Source organism: Pygoscelis adeliae, unplaced genomic scaffold, assembly GCF_000699105.1.
Source record: "Pygoscelis adeliae isolate BGI_AS28 unplaced genomic scaffold, ASM69910v1 Scaffold6, whole genome shotgun sequence".
Classification (NCBI taxonomy): Eukaryota; Metazoa; Chordata; class Aves; order Sphenisciformes; family Spheniscidae; genus Pygoscelis; species Pygoscelis adeliae.
Window position 1 is genome coordinate 2,340,892 of NW_008825075.1, and position 21,176 is coordinate 2,362,067.

At 36.2% G+C, this 21,176-nt stretch overlaps 1 protein-coding gene across 1 annotated transcript in view; it reads right to left on the reverse strand.

Annotated features, from left to right (window-relative positions):
* Positions 1-14,317, reverse strand: part of CDH9 (cadherin 9, type 2 (T1-cadherin)) — a 73,271-nt gene extending 58,954 nt beyond the window's left edge. Inside the window, exon 1 of the mRNA XM_009326679.1 lies at positions 14,093-14,317. Coding sequence (XP_009324954.1) covers positions 14,093-14,317 — 225 coding nt within the window. The remainder of the gene's footprint in view (positions 1-14,092) is intronic.
* Positions 14,318-21,176: the final 6,859 nt, after the last annotated feature.

A 21,176-nucleotide genomic window follows, 5' to 3' on the forward strand; every position in this document is an offset into this window, starting at 1 on the left:
ATTCTGCTGATACAAACACAATACGGGCAAATTAATTCCCTCCATGCACATCTCCCCATACCTAGGGGGTGTCCTGGAAATCAAATCTGTTTCCTCAAGTGCCTCCTTCCCCTGCGTACCTTCTACATCTCCTGTGCCCTATATGCTAGGTTGTAAACAAATCTGGAAAAATGGTTGCATTCTTACTTCTGCACAAAGAATTGGATTTCAGAGCACATAGAATTTGTTTGTTTTTTCTCCTCTCTTTATTCTCCAAATCAACAGCTGGGTTGCAGGTTTTCAGCCTGATGAAAAGAGCCGAACTGGTTTTTTTTTGTGGTTTGCCATGCCCTGTCACTTGGCTGTTCCATAACATGAGATACAGGTTTACAGGAAGTGACCATAGTGATCAGTTGTGTCCACAGGTCAGAAATTATCACATCACAACATCAAGCACTGTCACTTTAATCAATCCGTGGAACAGGTGATAAATCCATCATTATTTTAAAGGCTTCACAATAAGAAAAGATGTGTTTCTCATAGATTTTTCTCTCATGAGTAACTTCTGAGTGAAATCTGTCTCAGTGTGTGATATCTCTTGCTGTTTCAGAGGCACTCAAAATGGGCTGTAGTTCCAAAAGATGTGCACAGAGATAGGCAGGAATAAAGGCTCTGGCCCTGGAAGCAACATGAGTTTGCCATATGGATAGACAGAACTAATTGATCTGGGCTCAGCTCTACACTAATAAGTATATAAGAAATATTCTACTAGGGGACACCAATGGTTTGTTTAGTCAAGTACTTTATCTCAGTAGCAATAGGAGATGGTGGTTTGAGAGAGCATGTAAGTCTGGCCACTGCAATTTTTTTCTTCTTTTACACTCCCCACCCCCGCCCTGCCCCAGCATCTACAACTGTCAGATTAGAATAGGGATGTTAGAGGGACCTGTGGGGGGTCGTTTTGTTTTGTTTTGTTTTATGAATCTGATGTCCTTGATCTTGTCTAGTTACCCATTACCCTAACTTTGGAATCTGCAAGCTGGTTAAATGAAGTGAGATTAATATGGAGATGTTAGATAACACAGGAGTTATTTAAGAGGGATTTTTTAATTTTTTTTTTTTTAGATTGTCAGAGCAAATAATGAAAAAGAAGCCCAGCAGGTGGTGCATAAAAGATGAGTTCAAGTAATGTCACTTTAACAGCATGGATAGTCAAAATGTTTGCATATGGTTAAAGCAGATAAAAATCTGAGTGTATCAATGCTAACTTTGTATTAACTTTATCAAAAAAAGATTTTTTGGGGGAACTGGAGTCTTCAATGCTGACTGTCTGCATCTTTTGCTGAAATCCATTTTTGTCTAGAGTTACTCTGTGCTTTGAGGAAGCACACAGCACACAAAGTAAAACTGATTGTTTTGCTAATTATCTTATGACTTCATCTGGAGTAAAATTTTGACCATGGTCTTGTTGACCATTTAGAGATAGGTTTTAAGATAGAACTTGAGATTTTGCTAATATTCAAAATGAGGGATCAGGAGTGTTCATTTTTCAAATGTTTTTCACTCGATGCGTGCCATCCTTTCTGCCTTGATCTTCTCTTCAAATAGATAAGCCTTGCCATTATGCTGAATTTGTCCCTGTGCAGTGGTTATTCAGTTCTGTTTCCAGCTCTTGTCATTGACTGGTTCTGTGACCTCAAATCACTGTTTCAGCAACTCTGCTGCAGTTTTCTTCTCAGAAGAACAAATATTATGTCATTGTCTGCCTCACCATAGGTACTGTTCATTTAATATAAAATACTTTGATATATTTCATTGAATGGTACTTAGGGAAGTGGAAATTAATATTAATAATCATAGCATCATCATTATAAGGATTTACTTATCCTTTTTTCTTTTATCCTCATAAAAAAGATCAAAATAAGTCTTTTATTTATCCTGAAAACAATGGTTTATATATATACACACACACACATATATTTTCTCATAGCTTTTTAGAAGCATAAAATTATTTTAAACTGTGGGGTTTTTTGTTGTTTCTTTTTCTTTTATACACTTTGAAGTTAGACCAGATTTAGCCACCTGAAGTACAAAGACAATTAATTGCAGTACCTCTAATGGAATGAAAACAGAATGGGTCATTCCTGTTTCTCTCCATTAAAAACATTTTTGAAGGACTAAAGAATTTCTTCTGGGATAGACTTACATTTTTGCTGTTCAATTCATGCTTTTCTGCATGTGATTCTAAGTCTTTCACATGGAATGGGTGGGAGTCAGACTGTGACCTCTTCCACTTCAAAATTACTAGCCTGTACAGAGATAAATGTATTTTAATGTTCTGTGAAACTTAGAGAGACAGTTAAAAAAAAACTTTAATGATTTATTTTGCTTTCTTGCAACACCTCCGCTTCCATTTACTTTAGCAACAATAAATACAGAAATACTTGCTTGCGTGCCAAATTCCTCTTTACATTCATTTTATTGTCCACACCATTTGTTTACATCTAATTAATTTAGGTTTAAAATTAAAGATAAATATACATGGTTATTTCTTTTAGTCACTTGTGTTGCACAGAACATACAGAAACTTTTTCCTTTTTTTTTTAATTATTGATTTAAAGGATCTTTAGTCTCAGCATTTTAAATGCAAATGCTGTAGTAGTAGATAGACAAAGTAAGCAAATACTTTCTATGTTTTATTCTTCATTTGTTAATTTAGTCCTCTCAGTCAGCTACCTGACCCAGTTATATTTGAACATTTAATGCTCTGTTACCTCCTGGTATTTGACAGTGTTTATTCATCACAAATGCTTATTAAAAAGAAAAATATGCTTACTTGCACAATCCCTGTAAGATTGAACTGTTAGAAAAGCACCATTTTTAAAGCTTGTGTCAGTAGTTGCAACATTTTTCACAGTGTGATATAATAATGTTAATTCCACTTAAGCTGCATAGAAGTTGCAAAACAGAACTTTCTTATAAGAACTAAATTTGTTCTCAATATTTAGAAATTAAATCTATTTCTGGTCTTAATCAGAAATATGTAGCAACATCTAAAAGTTCAAGGGGCAAAAATGGCTACAGGTGGTGACAAGAATCACAAATTTTAAGCTAGGTAAATGCATTTTATGAACGTTTGAGTAGAAGTATAACAATATTCCGCTTAATGCTTCTGTGTTTCTCATTTTTATGCATTAGGAAAAGTTACAGCAATTGTTTATATTACAAATTCAAGCACCGTTCACCGGGTAGAAAGCTATTAAATATTTAGTTTTGTTTTTTTCCTCCTTTTCATAGTGTGCCCTGATATTTATTCAACCCTATACTTTCAAGCCCTGCTTCCAATCAAATGGCTGATTCATGCCTGTTTTCATGATATTTCAGAGCTTTTTTTTTTTTAATATTGTGTGGGAACACCTCATACATAAACATGTTCTGAGGAAAAGCTTCATTAGGATAAGTGTTGGCAATTACATTTTACAGATGGAAAAAATGTACATAAAGCAAACATTCAATCAAATGTTATTAATAATTATTTCCAGCATCACCAGTTATTTTTATGGCAGGGTTTGGGCTAAAACTTTATTTTTGTACCTGAATCAACCATTCCAAAGACCTCTTTGAGATTTTGTTAAGCGTTCTACAACTTAAACAGAGGGGAATTTATGCCCTTTCTCCTTAGGTTCCCTCTATGGAAATGGAGAATACATAAAAACAATTTCTCTTCAGTTAAGGCTAAAACTCATTTAAGATTATCAGCCTAATTGTCATTTCCTCACACTCCCAATTTGGCAAAAATGGTATGATGGCTTCCATTTGAAATGAGCATGCTTGTGCCTGAAATGTGAAGCAAGACTGGGAGGAATTTATAACTTCTGAAAAGTTCATAGAGGCTGGAATGCTTTCTCACTCTTTTTATTACACTCTGCTGTGTAAAACAGAAAGGAGAGATTTCAGCAGAGTTTCTTGACCATAGATTGATATAAGAGAGAGCAGAAGTCAGCACAGTGTGTTTGTGTTGCTACAGCAATACAGACAGCAAGGATTTGACCGTAGTTATGTATTTCTATAACTGATAAGAGATCACAGATTCCTCTTTTGATTGATACCCAGCATAGTGTTAAATTGACTGATTACATTGGCTAGACTAACATATTTTTTGGTTTCTAGAAGGCTGAAATGTATGATGATTCCTGGAATGGACAGGATTTGATGGATCAGACACATACAGGAAGAAAAGACTTGCTGTTCTTGACAGTTGCTTGTTGACAGCTCCTCTGTCTTCAAGAAGACTATTCATAAACCTTTCTCCGACAGACAAGATGTTACACAATACCACCCTCTGATGCAGTCAAATTGCCATTTCTGAGTAGTCACATATTGATTTGCTCTGATGGGTTTTGAACTCTTTCTATCACTAGGCTGGTAGGCACTGGTAAACAATATAGTCAAAACACTTCCTCTTTTCAGAATCGCTCCTATAATGCAATCAATGTAACAAATATACAACATCATGAAAAGTACCTTGTGAAATACATTTTCCTCACCCTCCCACCTTTTCATGCACACTAAATGATTGCCTGATTACAGATAATGATAGGTCTGCAGGATTGCCACTAGTCTAATCTTCTCTTCCCTCAGGCTTAAAGCTGCAAGGCTGAGAAATACCAGCCTATGAAGTTGTAAGAAGAAGCTAGGGATATTCTATGAATAACAATTACTTGTTGTGGCAGGTTCCTGAGCCAGCCAGATCTTTGAGGCAGACCTGCTCAGGCCTTTTAGCATAAGGAGCTTGCCAAGACTAAGAGGTTTCTAAGCTCAGAAAAGCCAGTTTTTATTAAAATGAAAATGGTATTTTAAATGCCAACTGGAAGTTACCACTGGAGATAGAAGAGAACTCCATTCTCCATGCCCACTTCGTCTTTAAATCTGTTGTTTTTTTTTTTTTTTACTTCGAGCCTTGGTTTTCATTAGCTTGTCAACACCCTAAATCCCAGTAAACTCCATAGGGGTGGGGCCTCCACTGTGTGGGCCTCAGACCCCCGTTACTCTTGTCCTGGCCCACCCTATGGATGCTCTGAACACACTCAGGAGATCCCCAGGGAAGAATAGTTGTGATTAAGCAAAGAGCAAGCATTGTAGTGAACAATAAACTAGACTCCACACAGTAGCCTTTTCTGTTATGTTGGGTATTGGGTGAGTGCAATTTTTCCACACCTGAGAGGAGGAGCATGGAGGGAGAGAGGGAAAAGGGAAAATAATTGGGGAATTATTATTTTTTTTCCCTTATTGAATTGTCTTGTATTGGCTTTGGCTTTAAAAGTAGCTGGGTAATTTTCAGATGCCTGTATTTATGCTATAGATGAAATTGTCACTTAGCCTTGCTAAATTCTCAAAAATTATCTTGCAAATTCTCCTTTTTCCATTAAGCATAAAGGCACATAGTTGGCAGCTTTCTGCTTTTTTTCTTTTTTTTAACTTGAAAATCATTACATACTGGATGTTCTGTCTCGGGAGAGGAAGGGGAAGGGGAGGGGAAGGGAAAAGGGAAGGAAAAGGGAAAGGGAAGAGTTTGGAATAAACAGTTTGAGGATTTCTTCATTTCTTATGTCTTTGTGTTTATTCTTGGTTTAGTTTTGTTTTTCACAGTTTAGCTGAGTTAGCATTTGAATTTGAATTTGAAAAACACACACAGAATCCTTGAAAACAGAACAGACAGGGACCTAAAGAGATAATCTCTGCCATCCTCCTGCCTCCAGGTAGGATAAGTGTGGACTTTCTGGCACGTGTTTTTTTAGTTTGTCAGGAAAACCTTCAGCATCAAGAAAATCCTGTCTCTCCAAGTAATCTTTATCTAGCACTTCACTGTATTGACTGTATATACCGTCAAAAACTTTTCCTGATGTTGAATGTAAATCAACCTTATGACAATATGAACACAACTTCTTGCCCTGAACATGACAAGAACTTGAGATTGTTTTTTTTAGCAGTCTTTTATGTAGTTGAAGAAACAGAAGCTGTCAGATCTCATGACAGCTGCTCTATCTGTATCAAACAATGCCAGCTCACTCTTGTTATTCATGTATTTGAAGTCTGATCATTGGAGTTGTTTTCAGAAATTCTTCTTTATTTTGTGAAATAAGATGTCCAAATTTGATTGCAAAATTCTAGCTTAGGCCTATCAGGGCAATGTAACATTCAAGATATTTCATATTTAAACCGTTTATACTTGGGTTATGCATGATGTGATTAGATCTCTTCACTATTTTTGAAACTTCAATTAAAAATGTACTTAGGTTGTTAGAAATGAGCAGCTGTCCTTTCTCCAAAAGAAAACAGTCCTATTGGTTTTGGAAGATGTAGCATTTGTCTTTCACCATTTTCTTACCTGGCCCTCCAGCTTTCTTTTTAAAAGTATCAATCAAATTTTATTGGAAATTTTGTTTTTTTACTATTTTTTGATGAAAATAAATTTTACCTCCAGCAATTTTTCAATAGAATTTACATTGGAAGCCTTCAGAAAATAAATTATTTTTAAACAAATAAAACTATGGCTCTTCATTGGTATTTGTAGTTGTTATACATGTATCTGGAGACAGGCACTTGTTGTGGTGGATTTTTTAACCTTTTTTTTCTTGGTTTGCTTGTTTCCATTTTAGTTTATTTTCAGGATTCATCTACCTAGAGATATGGCTTCTTGAAACTAGATCAAATGTTTGTTGAAAAAATGTACTAGCTGAAGAACACAATGTAAGTGGAGATAATTTATTAATTTTGGAATCAAAAACATTTTCCATTTCTTATTTTTTAAAATATTGGTCAGACTCTTTTTCTTATTTCTTTGATCTTTTCTGTCCTTATGACTTTTTTCCTTTCTGTTTTGACACAACATTTTTTCTGCAGTATTCATTCTGAGATGAGGAAAAACTTAAGGTCTGTGAGGAAAGTAAAAACAAAAGAAGGTGACCCAGGAAACAACACTAACTTTTCTTCTTTTATTTAATTTTAAAATACTGATTTTACTTTAAGAGCAGAGATTCTAATGAAAATACATCATTAAGTCTTCTTCAAAAGCTGTGTTTTACAGGATGGCTTTGGGTTATAGCACATGCTAAAAGGAACATGCTAAGAATGTGATGAAATCTGCCCCCAGTTGAATTAGACTTCTAAATGATTAAATGTCAGCAACATATGATTGTTTATGATTCTGTTGGTTTTTTGAAACTTATCATACTGCTAAGTCAAAAGATGGCAAAGAAACATGCTGGTTTTAGTAGCATTTAGGTGTTGTACTGAATGCAACAGTTTTTCAAATGAGACAAGTGGGATGCATTGATAACAAAGTGCAGGGCACGCTTGAAACACTGAAAGGATAGTGGACTTCTATGTTCTCTTATCCTAAGAATAGGTGGTTCTTAAACTGACTCTGTGGAGGGAAAATAATAAATACTGTAAAGAAATCCTTATGGATTAATTGCATTAATTGATTAAAGGCACAACTGAAAAAGAAAGTTCTCTCACATACTCTAAAGGCAAAATTAAGATAAAATTCAATACATAAAGAAAACAATATTAGGTAATTCATAAAAAAATATTTTTGCAGCGGATGAGAACATCATGCTTCAGGATGGTGAAACTAAGGTTACTGCATAGTTTGTCACTGCAGCATTGTCAAGAGCCAGCTCAGTGGGTCACCTATTTGGGCCATAAACAACTTCTTCCCAAACTGCTCAGAGCAGAGGCTGAGAATGGCCAAGGCCTTGGCAACATGGTTGAGAGGACATGGATGAACTAGGATAAGACTAATGGAGTAAGGGCTTCACTGATCCCATTTTCTGACTTCTCTGCTGCTTCGCATATTAAAAGGGAGTCTACTCTGGACTTTTGTGGTTGTTGTGGTTTAACCTCAGTTGGCAACTGAACACCACACAGCCGCTCGCTCACTCCCTGCCCCCCACCCGGTGGGATGGGGGAGAGAATTGGAAAAGCACAAGTGAGAAAAACTCGTGGGTTAAGATGAAAACAGTTTAATAATTGAAATAAAATAATAATAATAATAATAATAATAATAATGTAATAATAATACACAAAGCGAGTGATGCACAGTGCAATTGCTCACCACCCGCCGACCGATGCTCAGCCAGCCCCTGAGCAGCAGCCCCCCTGGCCAGCTTTCCTCAGTTTAAGTACTGAGCATGACATCACATGGTATGGAATGTCCCTTTGGCCAGTTTGGCTGTGCCCCCTCCTAGCTTCTTGTGCACCTCCAGCCTTCTCAGTCGGTAGAGCATGGGAAGCTGAAAAGTCCTTGACTAGTGTAAGCACTACGTAGCGACAACTAAAACATCGGTGTGTTATCAACTTTGTTCTCACCCTAAATCCAAAACACAGGACTGTACCAGCTACTAGGAAGGAAATTAACTCTATCCCTGCTGAAACCAGGACAGTGGTGTACCAAAGGCAGCCAGCAAAGTAATGTGAAATAATATTTCCACGCATTAGTACATTTTTGGTCTATATTTACAAGGAAATACTATCCAATTCCATTAAATAAGAAAAAAACCCATACAATATAATGAGGTAATTGAGTGAAGTTTTGTATTAAATAACAGCAATTCCAGTGAGGTTGGTAATTCATTGAGACTTCTTGAATTGTTACATGAAGTTCTTCTGGTCTTCTCTCTCTCTCTTTTCTTATAAGGCAGACTGCTATAGTAGGCAACCTCACCTGTAGATGTCTGAATATTTGTGAGTGTAGACTACAAAAAATAAATGGTTGCATTTGACTATATGTTGTAGCCCGCCCCCTCCCCCCCTTAAAACCAAACCAAAACAAAACAAAACACCTCTCCAAAAAACCCCACCCTCTGAATATTTTTCTTTTCACTTTATACTTTTTAATAAGACACACAGGCAAATGTCATGAGTAAAACTCACTGATTAACTGGAGATAGAACAGAGATTTTTCTTCAGTTTGTATGCAATTTAAATGATGTTTATGACATACAAAGCTTAGTTTGTTTATTTTTATGGATGTTATTAAACAGGAGATTATTCATGGAGCAGCTAATTTTGAGTAGCATCTGTTCTTTTGTATTTGATTTTGTATTTCCCCCCTTAATATGAAAAAGAAAGATTGCAGGTGGTGTACAAAAATGTTTTTATTGTTGTTGTTTGTTTATTGTTTTTAAATTCTGGAATATGACAGGTGTTTGATTGTACAGTTTATGAGTGGTCTAACATACATTGCATGGAACTTCACATGTTATCTGTCCTTCAAGATTAACAGCCTTTGATTAGCAAAGTGCCTGTTTGATATAGGGAGAGACTAGCTTTCATGTAAAAAATGTAATTGAGTGACTTAAAAGGAGGGAAAATATCTTTTCTCTTGAAATCACTTAAGTGTATTGTTGCAAAACATAAAGGACTGTGTTTTCTAAAATGGCTGATGATTTTGAATAGGCCTAGGGATATTTCATAAAGACTGGAGTTAAAGAGGTGGGATATTTAGCATTTTGCATAACTGAAGTGGGTATCAGGTAAGTTATTTAGAAATGGAAGCACATAAAATCAGTATTAGCTTTGGAAAATAAAACTAATTATTCCTAAAGGGCTACTTGGTTAGAGCCTTCTGTGCATTTTATTAGCTTTTTCTTTAATTAATGAACATCATCACCATCAATATTTTAATACTTCCTAAATTGCATGTTCTTTTTTTTAGATTATTATCTCTTTGGATTATTTGCTTAGGAAGTGAGTAAATTTGGTAGACTTTTTTCTCATAGAATGTCAATGTTTTAGATTCCATTTCTTAGGTTCTGCAGGGGGCTTAAAGTTAGTAGCAGCTGAGAAGCTGGATCTATGGCCCTTCTCTAGTGAAAGAAAAGGAGATGCCAGAAACCAAGGAATACCACAGTATGATATACAGTCAGGTTTTTTATTTTCTCAGCCCCTTCATATTTCACAAAAAATTGCCAGTTGTTTCTTTTCCTTTAAAAAGAAACTTCTCTCATACATTTAACTCTGAATGTTATATTGTAACCCATTTTTTTCTTTTTCTTCTTTGTGAATTCTTAGTAGGCAGGATGAGTTTTACAGTTGCTCTCAATACATCCTCTAAAAATTCCTCACACTGATGATCTCATTGAGATATTCAACATTCACACTAGGCAACAGGCATCTTGAAAGAATATGGTCATTTCTATGTTTTAGAATTTTTTATTTTTCTTGGCTAAATTTTTAAACAGGACTTTGTGATACTGCTTACTTTACCTGGGTCTGACTGAATATTTCATTTGCAAACTCTCCAGAGCAAAGTTTATCTCCCTATGTGTTTTTTTATACACTTAGCATGATGGAGCCACTGGTTTTTCTAAGCATTTCCTGAATATAATTTAAAAGGATAAGAAATTGAAGGATGTCATAAGTAGTTCTTGCATTGTTGCAGGTACGAGTAATAGGACCTAGCAAATTTAAAGACTTCCTATGCACTTATTTTTTATGCATGCATCAATATATGAGACAGAGAAGTCCTCTGAGTTGGGAGAAGAGAAAGATGTGTGATGAATATACTGTAGGTTGTCTGGATTTACCTTGACTCCCACCGCATTCACAAGGCAATTTTTTTGCGTATATGCCCTGTCCCTGAAGGGTGATTGTTGATTTAGATCTGTTCTTTGAGTAATTTCCTTACTACAATTGTTTTAGCTATCAAGCCTTTTTGCAGCTATTGAATGCTAACTTCCTTTGCTCATCAAACAATACTTTCTATTTCTGCTAAGTGCATTAGATGCACTTACTGGTCCCAATTTTATGTCACCTATTATCACTACTACTGCCTTTGTCGAAAAGCTATCTAACTATAATTGGGAACATAAACTCTGTTCTAGCTGTTCAGAGTCCATTAACAGTGTGTTACCCCTATTAGCAGTCTGGGAGCCACAAGCCAGGTTTGTGTGGAGCTGGGGTTTTCATCTACCTTACAAGTACACCAGGCCTCTTTTTTAGTTACTTCTTGTCACAGGGTGAAGCCTACACACAAGCACCACTCAGATAAGTGAGACAGTGATTGCATCAGCCAGCTCTAACTGCTTAGATTAGTCTGGTATGTGCAGGAAAGAAACAAAAAATCAGGGATGATGGAGCTGTTAATGACTTTCCATTCTTAGAAGATATTTGGGGAGGAGACCAGAGGGTGAGACAAACCCCAGTAACAACTGCTATTTGGCTTTAGATATGGGGAAAGAGATCATCCTGAGGCTACTTGGCTAGTGCAACCATTGGCTGCCGACAATCTAATTTTAAGAAACACGACTTAAGACAATAACATCTCAGATGGGGGACAAACTCCTCCATCCAGGGACCTCTGACACAGAGTGGGGTCTGAGGCAAAGGCAGAAGTGCCCTCGTAGGGGCCAGACTGCCAGCCAAGACTTGGGCAGTCCAGCGGTCAAAACAAGTGTCCCGTTCCCCTGGGTCCCCGCTGCTGGTCTAAACTGGGCTGGGGGGGCTGAGCAGTGGGAGTGAGAGGTGTGTGGATGTCACAGAATAGCTCTCCATCCCATGTGCCCATCCTTCTTAGTAAATAAATTTTATCCCTTTATGTCATACCGAGTGATCCTACTCCGCTGCCAATAACAGAATGCCTTCATAACAAAATAAAGCATCAACAAAGTAACATCACTAACAAAACACAATGACCTAACAGGTTAAAATTGTTTGAAAATTGAACTAGGGAGAGAAAACTAATTTTTTAGTATTATTGCTAAGATCCCTTAGAAGTTTATTTCCTGATAAAGTTTCTTAATTCAGTTTATTTAATTTCTAGTACAACATTTGTTATTCTACTCCAGTAATCCATCTGCCTGTGCATATCCATATTAAAGAGGGACTGGATAAGAATACTTGCTGTGAACTAGTCCCCCATGGGTTGGAATAAAAGTGCTCTCTCTTTACAGATACCAGTTTGCTAACTACCATCACTTTGAGCAGGAGAATACTAACCCTGAGATTGAAGCCTTTCTCAGAATAAAATTGTTCAAAAAATATGTTGCTTTTTTTTAAAAAAAACTAAGTTCCTTAGTTGACTTCTTGTTGTAACAGCTCCCTCTTGGTTCCGTATGTCACGTGTACCTAGGACAATTTGAACTAACTTATATGGATTTATTGTGGTATTATACCACTGAGGAAAGAACTATGATCATTTTGTCATGCCATAAACTGTTCTAAAGTTAATGCGACCGTATGGAGTTTATCACTTCAATCCAACTCCATCTCTTTGGAACATGGGGTAACAGTTGGGCTGATTTCCATCTGTTTAGAGAATCAGTAATGCTAACCCCTCAGGGCCTCTGTACAATATTTTGCACTGAAATGTGAAAAATCTCAACATGTTATCTGAGTTGTAAGAAATGAATCATCTCAGATCCAACTGCTGTACAGCCATTTTTTTTCCTTCCTGGACTTAGCTCTGTGATAATAAAGTCCAATGGTTTTTAGTTAGTCTGCAATAACTGCAGAGTAAGTTTGCATCTGTTGCAATATACCATGTAGGCATTCCTTGTGTGAAACAGAGATGGTGATGACAGTCTTGATGTAAGCTTAATTTACTGAGGTTTAGAATGGCATAGGTGGTTTGGAGTCCATTCATCTGTAGTAGTGGGACTGAAACTGGAATCAACTATTATGTTTGATACTTACTTCCCCTCTATGACAACTTTCTATTTTTACAAAAAAATATTTCTTTGAATCTAGGTGGAACTTATGGCTATGGAGGTCTATATTATTGTGTACCTTATTGTAAGTATTCTTTGCAAGTTTACTCAATACTGAAAGATGCTTCCAACTAAATTTTATTTAGAAATCTCTCTATGTAGTTCACTCTTTATTGAAGATCCCTTTGCCTACAACAAACCTTCTTATTTTACACACCGATAAACAGATCTAGCAATAGGATTATTTGCTCTCATTTTATTTCCACTACTCCAAGTCAGAATTAATTTCACTGAAAACAGAATTATATGGGTGTAGTGTTGGTATAAACGAGATCAGAATCAAGTTCATAGTTACCATGGTTGGCTTCTTTGACATTTGCTTCTTAATAAAGAGAGATGATTTCCATATTCTTCAGATGAACATGCCTCCCATGACCAGAGATATTAGCAAATGTTCAAAAACAGTTTGGGGTCTTTTAATTAAAAATGTTTCAATCTATTTGTTAGTTAGGCACCAGAAAGTGAGAGAGCTACCCGACAATCCAAGCTAGTGACAGTATTGTGGATGAATGACAGAAGCTGGAATGGACATTTATTAACTTAAGATATTAAGATAAACATTTCCCTAATTTCTAAGTCATTCTGGGTGGTTGCTCTGTGTATTCTACATCTCTACCAAGATTGTTTAGTTATACCAGACTACAAGGCACATCCGTGTTTGGTGAGACACCACAAAGGGCTAAAAATCTGGAAATCTTTGAGTTGTGTGTTATCAGAAAAAGTAGGACTGCAGACAGCTGGAATTCAGAGGTGCTGTTGTTGGCCATAGCTGACGTAGATAGGTCTCAAAGAATGGAAAGTCTCTCAAGCCATTAAGTAAAGATCTCAGTTTATTACAGAAATGATGAAAACCAGATTTTTTTTCTCCTTGAACACTTTATCCATACTTAGAATCATGCATAGACAGCAATTTTATTATTAATAAATAGAATTCTATATTTCACTTGAGGAAGTACACAACCCAGTATACTGGCAAATGCTATGAGGTAGATGAATGAAGGCATAACTTCTCTATTCCCTTATCTAATATTTATGTTTAACAGTTGAAAAATGGAAATGATTCAGTGATAAAACTTGCATGGGCATATGCAATAAGAAATTGGAACATTTTAATCTGAACAGTTTCCTTTTTTTTTTTTTTTTTCACTAAGCTACTTCATTTCTCCACAACTTTGAACAATCATGGAAGCCTCAGGTGGTCCATGACATGCTTTGATTGACTTAAATGAGAAATTGGGACCATTGCTGTATAAAAAGCAAAACAACTGTGGAGAAGGAGGGAAAATACCAAGGGTGTCAGATGCATCATCTCTAAAGAATCCTTTAAACACAAGGCTTACCTTGCCCACGTATTGAGTATCTGGACCTGTGTACTCCTCCAGCAAGAAAAATTGATTCCACATCCAACCACGCTTGGTGCGGTGCAGTGTTTTTCCACCATTCTCTGACAAGCCTGTTATCCTTTCACTGCGTGAGTGCTTGTTAGTCCGTTTTTGGGATGGCATCATCTGAATCGCATGAAACATACAGCTCCAAAGCAAAACTGTCAAGGAGTAAGTCCTCATCGTTTACAGTGATACTGTTAGCCTCCACTCCTCTAGTAATCCACCAGAACAAATTTTTCAAATGTTATATTCCTCTTGTAAGTAGGACCTACAGGGTGGAGAAAAGTATTTGAGTAAGTTGCAATAATTTTGTTTCCCTAAGACCGTGGCCTTAGGGAAACAGGAATACCAATAGCCTAGTGATCATGACAATAGCCCATGGAAATTACATATAACCATAAAAATAAAGACCAGTTGTATGTTGGAGCATTTTCTTGAGACAACTACATGCAAGAATTACTCAGAGAGTTTTAAGTCAAGTTCTTTAATGTCTCCTTCATCTTCTTCTATTTCACTCTCTCACACTGTATATAGATATTAATTTAAAACAGTCTGAGTTAAAATACTTCTTCATCTGAAAACTTTAGCTACCAGCAGCATCCTGACACAATGAAACAGCCCAAATAGTAAGAAACCTTCCAACCTAATTTGTCCCATCTCAACCTGATGCTATCCTCTCTTACTATCTGTTCAGAATTGTCAGCAAATCTGAATTTTCTGTTACTTCATGATTAATACAACCCCTTCTTCCCCTTTACTACCCTTCTGTTTCTGTACAAAGGAATTCATAATATAAGACGAAATTTAAAGTATTATTGATGCCTTCAACAGATTCATTATTCAAGAAGAAAAAAGTATTTGTTAGATAAGCTTTGGTTCATAGGAATCCTGCTGGGGTTAACCAAATTCTGCATTTGGAATGTATTCTATTTTTTCCCCTCCTGAATGAATGGGAATTTTCATGATATAGAATCTTATTGTTGATATTATTTTTCTAAAACTGGCACTGATGTTTTATGTAGAAGTTTGTAAACAACATTTATTCAAAACCAAAGATTTTTTTTTTTTAAACCCATCGTTTTTATTTGGCAGTACAACGGAGGTGCCTGATGTCCAAGTCTTTTCCATAATCTGGGTTTCCGGTAAAGCCTGCTTTTGCCTTAGGATATCGTTAGCTGAGCTGTCATTGTACATTACAGAAAGCATAGGAAAAAAATTCAGCAGCAAAAGTATTGTCTGCTTTGGGAATCCTAGTCCATGAACAGTGACTGTAGCATGAAGCCACAACACCCAGAAATTTTAGAATACTGAAATTTTGAAATTTTAAAAAATCACACATACTTATGCTCTTTTCTCCCACAACCCAACATTACCAGCAGCTACTTTCACTTTGTTTTTTTTAGGGGAGGGGAAGGGAGTCTTTTTTCTGTATAAAAAGATAGAAATTTTTGGAAATAAGATGCTTTTTGTGAAAATTATTAGTCAGTTAAGAACCCAGACTGTTTAACCAAAAACATTCAGTGAATTGCACTCTAAAGGCCTTAATGATTAAATTGATAGAATTTTGCCCTTGTGTGAAGTTTTCCTTAAAATGATGGTATGTTGTACAGTCTCAGGATCTTATGTAGCAATCCTGAAGAAGGATCAAAGTCTTAGCATTTTAGTAACTTCAAACAGAGTTTTAGCTGAGCAAGAAGTGAAGGCTTGGAATATTTATCACTTTCTAACATCATGTTCAAAAACAAAAAGAAAACAACTTAATAGGTGTCAAATTTATGCAGAAGATCATGGATATAATGCAGGAAAACTTATTTTCTTTTGTTTCTTTATTTTAATTGAAGAATCAAAGCACAAAGTAAATTAACTCTATTTGCATAAAATCACACATGTACATAGATCTTGGCATACATTAATGGCTGTATTTTCTTTGAATTCTGTAGATATACTCAAAACTTTGTTTTCTCTCTTGTAACGCTCAATATGTTTCTGTTGCATGCAGAGGGGCCAAGGGGAACTCTCCTGTGGCTAATTTAACACCAGTAAATTTTGACGTTAACTGGAGAACACGTTGCATACATGATGATCTTGCCTTGTGTTTGAAACTTACTGGATACAGATCAAAAGAAAAAAAAAAAGCCTCAGCCGATCCTTTATCCATGTCTAAATTTGATGATTCTAATTCCCTGTATAATAGAGACTGAAGTAGTTTTTATCACTGAATAAAACTATTTACCAATGTAGAGCATAAGACATGATCATCCAGATCCTCAAATTCAGCCCACTGCACCATCTGAGGCAGATTGCAGGGCCTCTTCAGACTTTCTAAATTAGAACCTGGTTAAGGTATTGTAGAATGAAAGTAAACAGCAACAAGAACTAGTTTTGAAAATACTGTACTCAAAAGGCAAATTATCAAGTTTGTCCAATGGTTCTGACGTCTCTTATCTCTTCTTGAGATACTCTTGCTTGATGTGTCCTCAAATAATGCCCTTTCACAACAGCATTACAGCACTTTTTGTTGGACTGTAGTTCAAGAATTCATCCTACATACATTCTGAATGATAACATATTCATATTGATCAAATTTTGGATTTGATTGGTTTTGTTTTGTATATGAGTGATGTGTTGCTACTTAACTATTCTGATAAATTTTGTGGTTTTATATATTTAAGGTCATGACTGATTTATTTATCTAATTTCTTGGAACATATCAGCTCTTCTGCATTAAAACAAAACAAACCACAAACCAACCAAACAAAAAACCCTGAAAACTACACACATGTCCAGCAAAATTTTAACACATAGTGAATCTATGAAACTACTAAAAATCCTAAAAATATATTTTACAAAACCTCTAAGCCTTGGAAGACTGCTGTGAAAAATAAGTTATCCAAGAATGTCAAACATTTTAAATTTTCTCTTTAAAATGTCATTATTTCAAAACTTAGACAAATCTAACACTCAGATGATTTAGTCTGGTTTATTTTTACACTTTTTTGAAACGGGGGAAGGATAGGGGACATCAATGTATTTTCATTTGGCCATTTGGAGATGTGTGATTGCATGTTCAGTTTTGTGATAATCTCAAATGGAAATGAAATTTCAAATTTCAAATGATTCACTTTTGCTTTTTCAAAACTACACATTTTTAATTTCCTGAAATTGCCCTCATTCCTTTCTGTCCAAACACTATTTGCCATACTCATTCAAATGTATAAGATGTTTGTACTAGACTTTTCTTTGTACTCAAAGAAATATTTCAAGGTGGTCATTGGCTTATGCATCATGTCTCATAGTCAGCTTTTCAAGTGGGTCAGGAGTTGTGTTTGGTAGACTCAGAAAGCGTATTTTAATGTTCAAACAAAGGATTCTGATGTAGTCTGGAAAAGTAAGAGCAGCTGTTCAAGGAACCACAATGCACCGTGAACAGATGCTCTGAGCCTGCTAGAAGAAATTATTTCTGTGCAAACACCAATTTTTTAACAGAGTTTTTTTCTTGGAGGAATCTAGGTTTCCATATTTTATGCCAGCCAGTGCAAAACTTAATTTGAGATTGTTTAAAATGCGTGGTTTTCTGTGTAGTGCTGCCCTCTACTGATTTTCTTGCTAATTAACAGAAGGGCTTTACTACTACTGAGAGGAAAGGCAATATCCTTCATATCAAGAGGGATAAGGCTCAGGTTTTGGATGACCAAAAAAAAAAAAAAAGACATAGCCCATTATTTCCACCTTTTGATTTTTACAATAGTTGGATGTATTAGATGTAAAGAGAGAGTTATTAGTGTGGATCAGTCTGGATCTACTGAACATTACGGTAAACATCTAATTTGATATGTTCTAAGAGGAGAAAAGATCTTAAACCTGAAACCAGAGGGAAGAATTTTAATAGGTTTTGTTCTAAGTAACTGATCAAAATTATATACGCAATCTCTCTCGCTTCACTTCTGCTTCCACCATTTACTCAGTACAACAGTCAACTTATTGTTCTCGTCAAACAATGGAAAATGGTTTTCTTCCTAGTTGCATTGGAACCTTCTTTTAAGATGAGGTATTCATGTATTAAACATTTTAATGCCCCAAATTGTGGAGAACCTGCATTCTTTCCCCACTTTGCAAATCAGAGGATCTGAGTGTAGGCAATAAATGTTTTTTATTTTAATGGTTTGAGGGATCTGTGGTGGTAGCCTAGAACCATTATAGTCTCTCCTTGCAGTAAGGACTGATGTCAGAATCCTACAACAGTTCCAGGTGAATGAATTGTCTCTGTATGAAAGACATTATTCTCCTGAGCACGTTAGCAACTGGAAAAATGTATTTTTTAAAGTGCTTTTGAATGTAAAATATTCTATTTAGATTCTTCAGGTGTAGTGTGAAATAAGCCCTACTGGGATCAATAGCAGGGATTTGTTAGCAATGATGCCAATTTAAATGTTCCTATAGTAATTGCCATGGCAATGTTTTTAATTAGTGCAGCACAGCCACTCACAAGCATGACATGAAAAAAAGCTAACCTTCAGCAACTTGGTAACGTATCCCACATTAGTTTGCTTCATTTGTTAATAATGAAGTAAAATTCTGTTTTGAAAGAAAAAGGCTGTAATGCTTGTGTATAGCTAAAAATAGCAGAGTTAACTGCAGCAGCAGTGCTTCCTATTGCACTCACTAATCTTTAAATAGAAAGGATGCAACTGATGTTTGGGATGATCCAAACAATCTGTAAAACCAAAGTATGTATTTTAACAGGATATAGCAAGTATAAATCTTGTGTAGCCTGCATGCATGGAAGTGGTCTCATTGACTTTGGCTGTGTTTCTTTTGAAAACAAAATATCTGCATGTAGCTTTAATCTACCTAGCCTGAATACTAAGAACAGTGAAGCTGTAGCAACAAAAGGCTGTACTATAAACTGCACACTGCCACTGATAATACCAAGACTTAGCTAGAGGCTAGGTCTGTGCCACTGTAGGTTCACTTTTATTACTCCCCTAACTAATTAAAGATAGCCCAGGTATGCATACACATGCTTCCCTCTGACTGCAGCGCTCAAATATTCTCTTAGTGCAGTCATCCTACAAACATGAATATAGACTGTGGATGTATCATTGGTGGCTGACTTTCAACAAGCAAGCTCCTTTTGTTTTCATCTTCCTAATTTTTTCCTTCCCTATCCCCTCTTCATAGGTAAAGATGGGCTTGGGGTTAACACTGAAAAGATGAAAAAAAACCAGCCAATGTGCATCTTGACTGACGTCCCGGGCTGAACCTGGGAGAATCAAGAAAGGTGTTTTAATTTATTTCTATGAGAGCTGAAGTTGCTTTTGAGGGATCCCCAAAACTTAAGGGACAGATTTTTGACTGATGAACACCCATTCTTTGAGTACAAGTACTCAGATCCCATTCAGGCACAGAAACATGGGCCACACTAAAAAAGAAACATTTCCCCACTCAGCAGCTCCCACTGCAAACGTTTCGGAACAGATTTCCAGAACTGCTTTTTGCCCATTGGGAAACTCAGCTGAAAATTTTGACAGGAAACAGCTGAAGGCAGTTCTTTGTGTCTGGGACACCAGTGCAGGTTCCCTTAGTTACATGAGTCAAGGATTCACACAAATATAAATAAAGTTTTAAGGAATGTGAATGAATAACAATATGTATTGGAATGGCTTTTGAATTAATGTCTTTAGGCAAACTAATCTATGGTTTGTAGGTGCATTATAAGAAACATTTATCTTGCTGCGACAAGAGAGAACATTTATTTTAGAGTTTTGGCAGCCTCTTGGGCACATACATTGGAGACACTGGTCCAAATTTAACTCAACATGGTTTGAGTCACCCTCTCTATAGCACTCACAGTGAGTAACACCAGTCCCCCAGGTGGGTGGATCTGGCAAGAGAATGTGTTGATTCGTGTTTGGACAGTCCCCACTGGCAAAGACTCATGCAGAGACACAGCTGTGATTTCAAACAACTGTCCCTGGCCGGTGAAAAAAACATTTGCCCTTCTCTGGAGCAAGTCTCTTCCAAGATGTAGATGAAATTGTTTCTGGACTCTTTCTTCCCCAACCATCCTTCTGTCAGCTAGTGAATGAAGTCTGCAGTATTCCAACCCATCCTATATAAGTGTCTCTCACTTGTTAGCAATGGTATTTAATGAAGCTAAAAAGAGACTTTTAAAATATCTACTCCTGAGGCAGCAGCTCACTGGATTACAAAAGCAAAATGTGTATTTTCACATTAAATAAAAAATAGAAGACCCTTTTTCTCCAATAATGAACCTTTTTACAGGATCTGCTTGTCATCAACATGAGGGGAACTTGGAAATATAGCACTTGTAAACCCTTAATGCAAGGCCTTTTGAAGATATTCCTTTGATCTTTAGTATTGATTTTTCTCCACAGGGAACACATTTTACTCTTATCATATTATATATTTTTATACCACACCTTATTTACAAATGCAACACATCCATCACATTCATGTTTTTTAAAGAATAACCTTCAGAGACAGGAGGAAAAATAAATGCTGTCATCAAAGTAAAATTCTTCTCTTTGCTTCCCCTTTAAGATTGTCTCAATACTCAATATCAATACTTTGATACTGATACCCTGCAATATTTAAAGCATTTTTTGATCGGTGTTTTTTTGTTGTTGTTGTTGCCTTTTTTCTTTTTTCTTTTTCTTTTTTTTTTTTTTTTCATAAACAGCATAGTCCTCTATGTGCCCGATACAAAACAAAGGAGTATCTGGAGGTGTAGGTCCCTATCTTCCAGATACGTTGATTCTTATCAGTCTCTCAGCATGAAGCAGATAGGATTCACCTATGGCAGCACTGTTAATGACAGGACATACTTACCAGTTCTCCTGATAACTGGGACTACATGCTTTTGCCAAATGTCTCTTTCTTGCTGCTTTATTATGCAGCAGTCCGCTCTGGTCACACAGCTAAGTCCTAATGAAGCAGTCTGAGATTCCATATCAGGTGCCTCCTACCTCTGCATATCTCCTGAGCATAGCATGTACCAGGATGAAAGCTTGCTAAA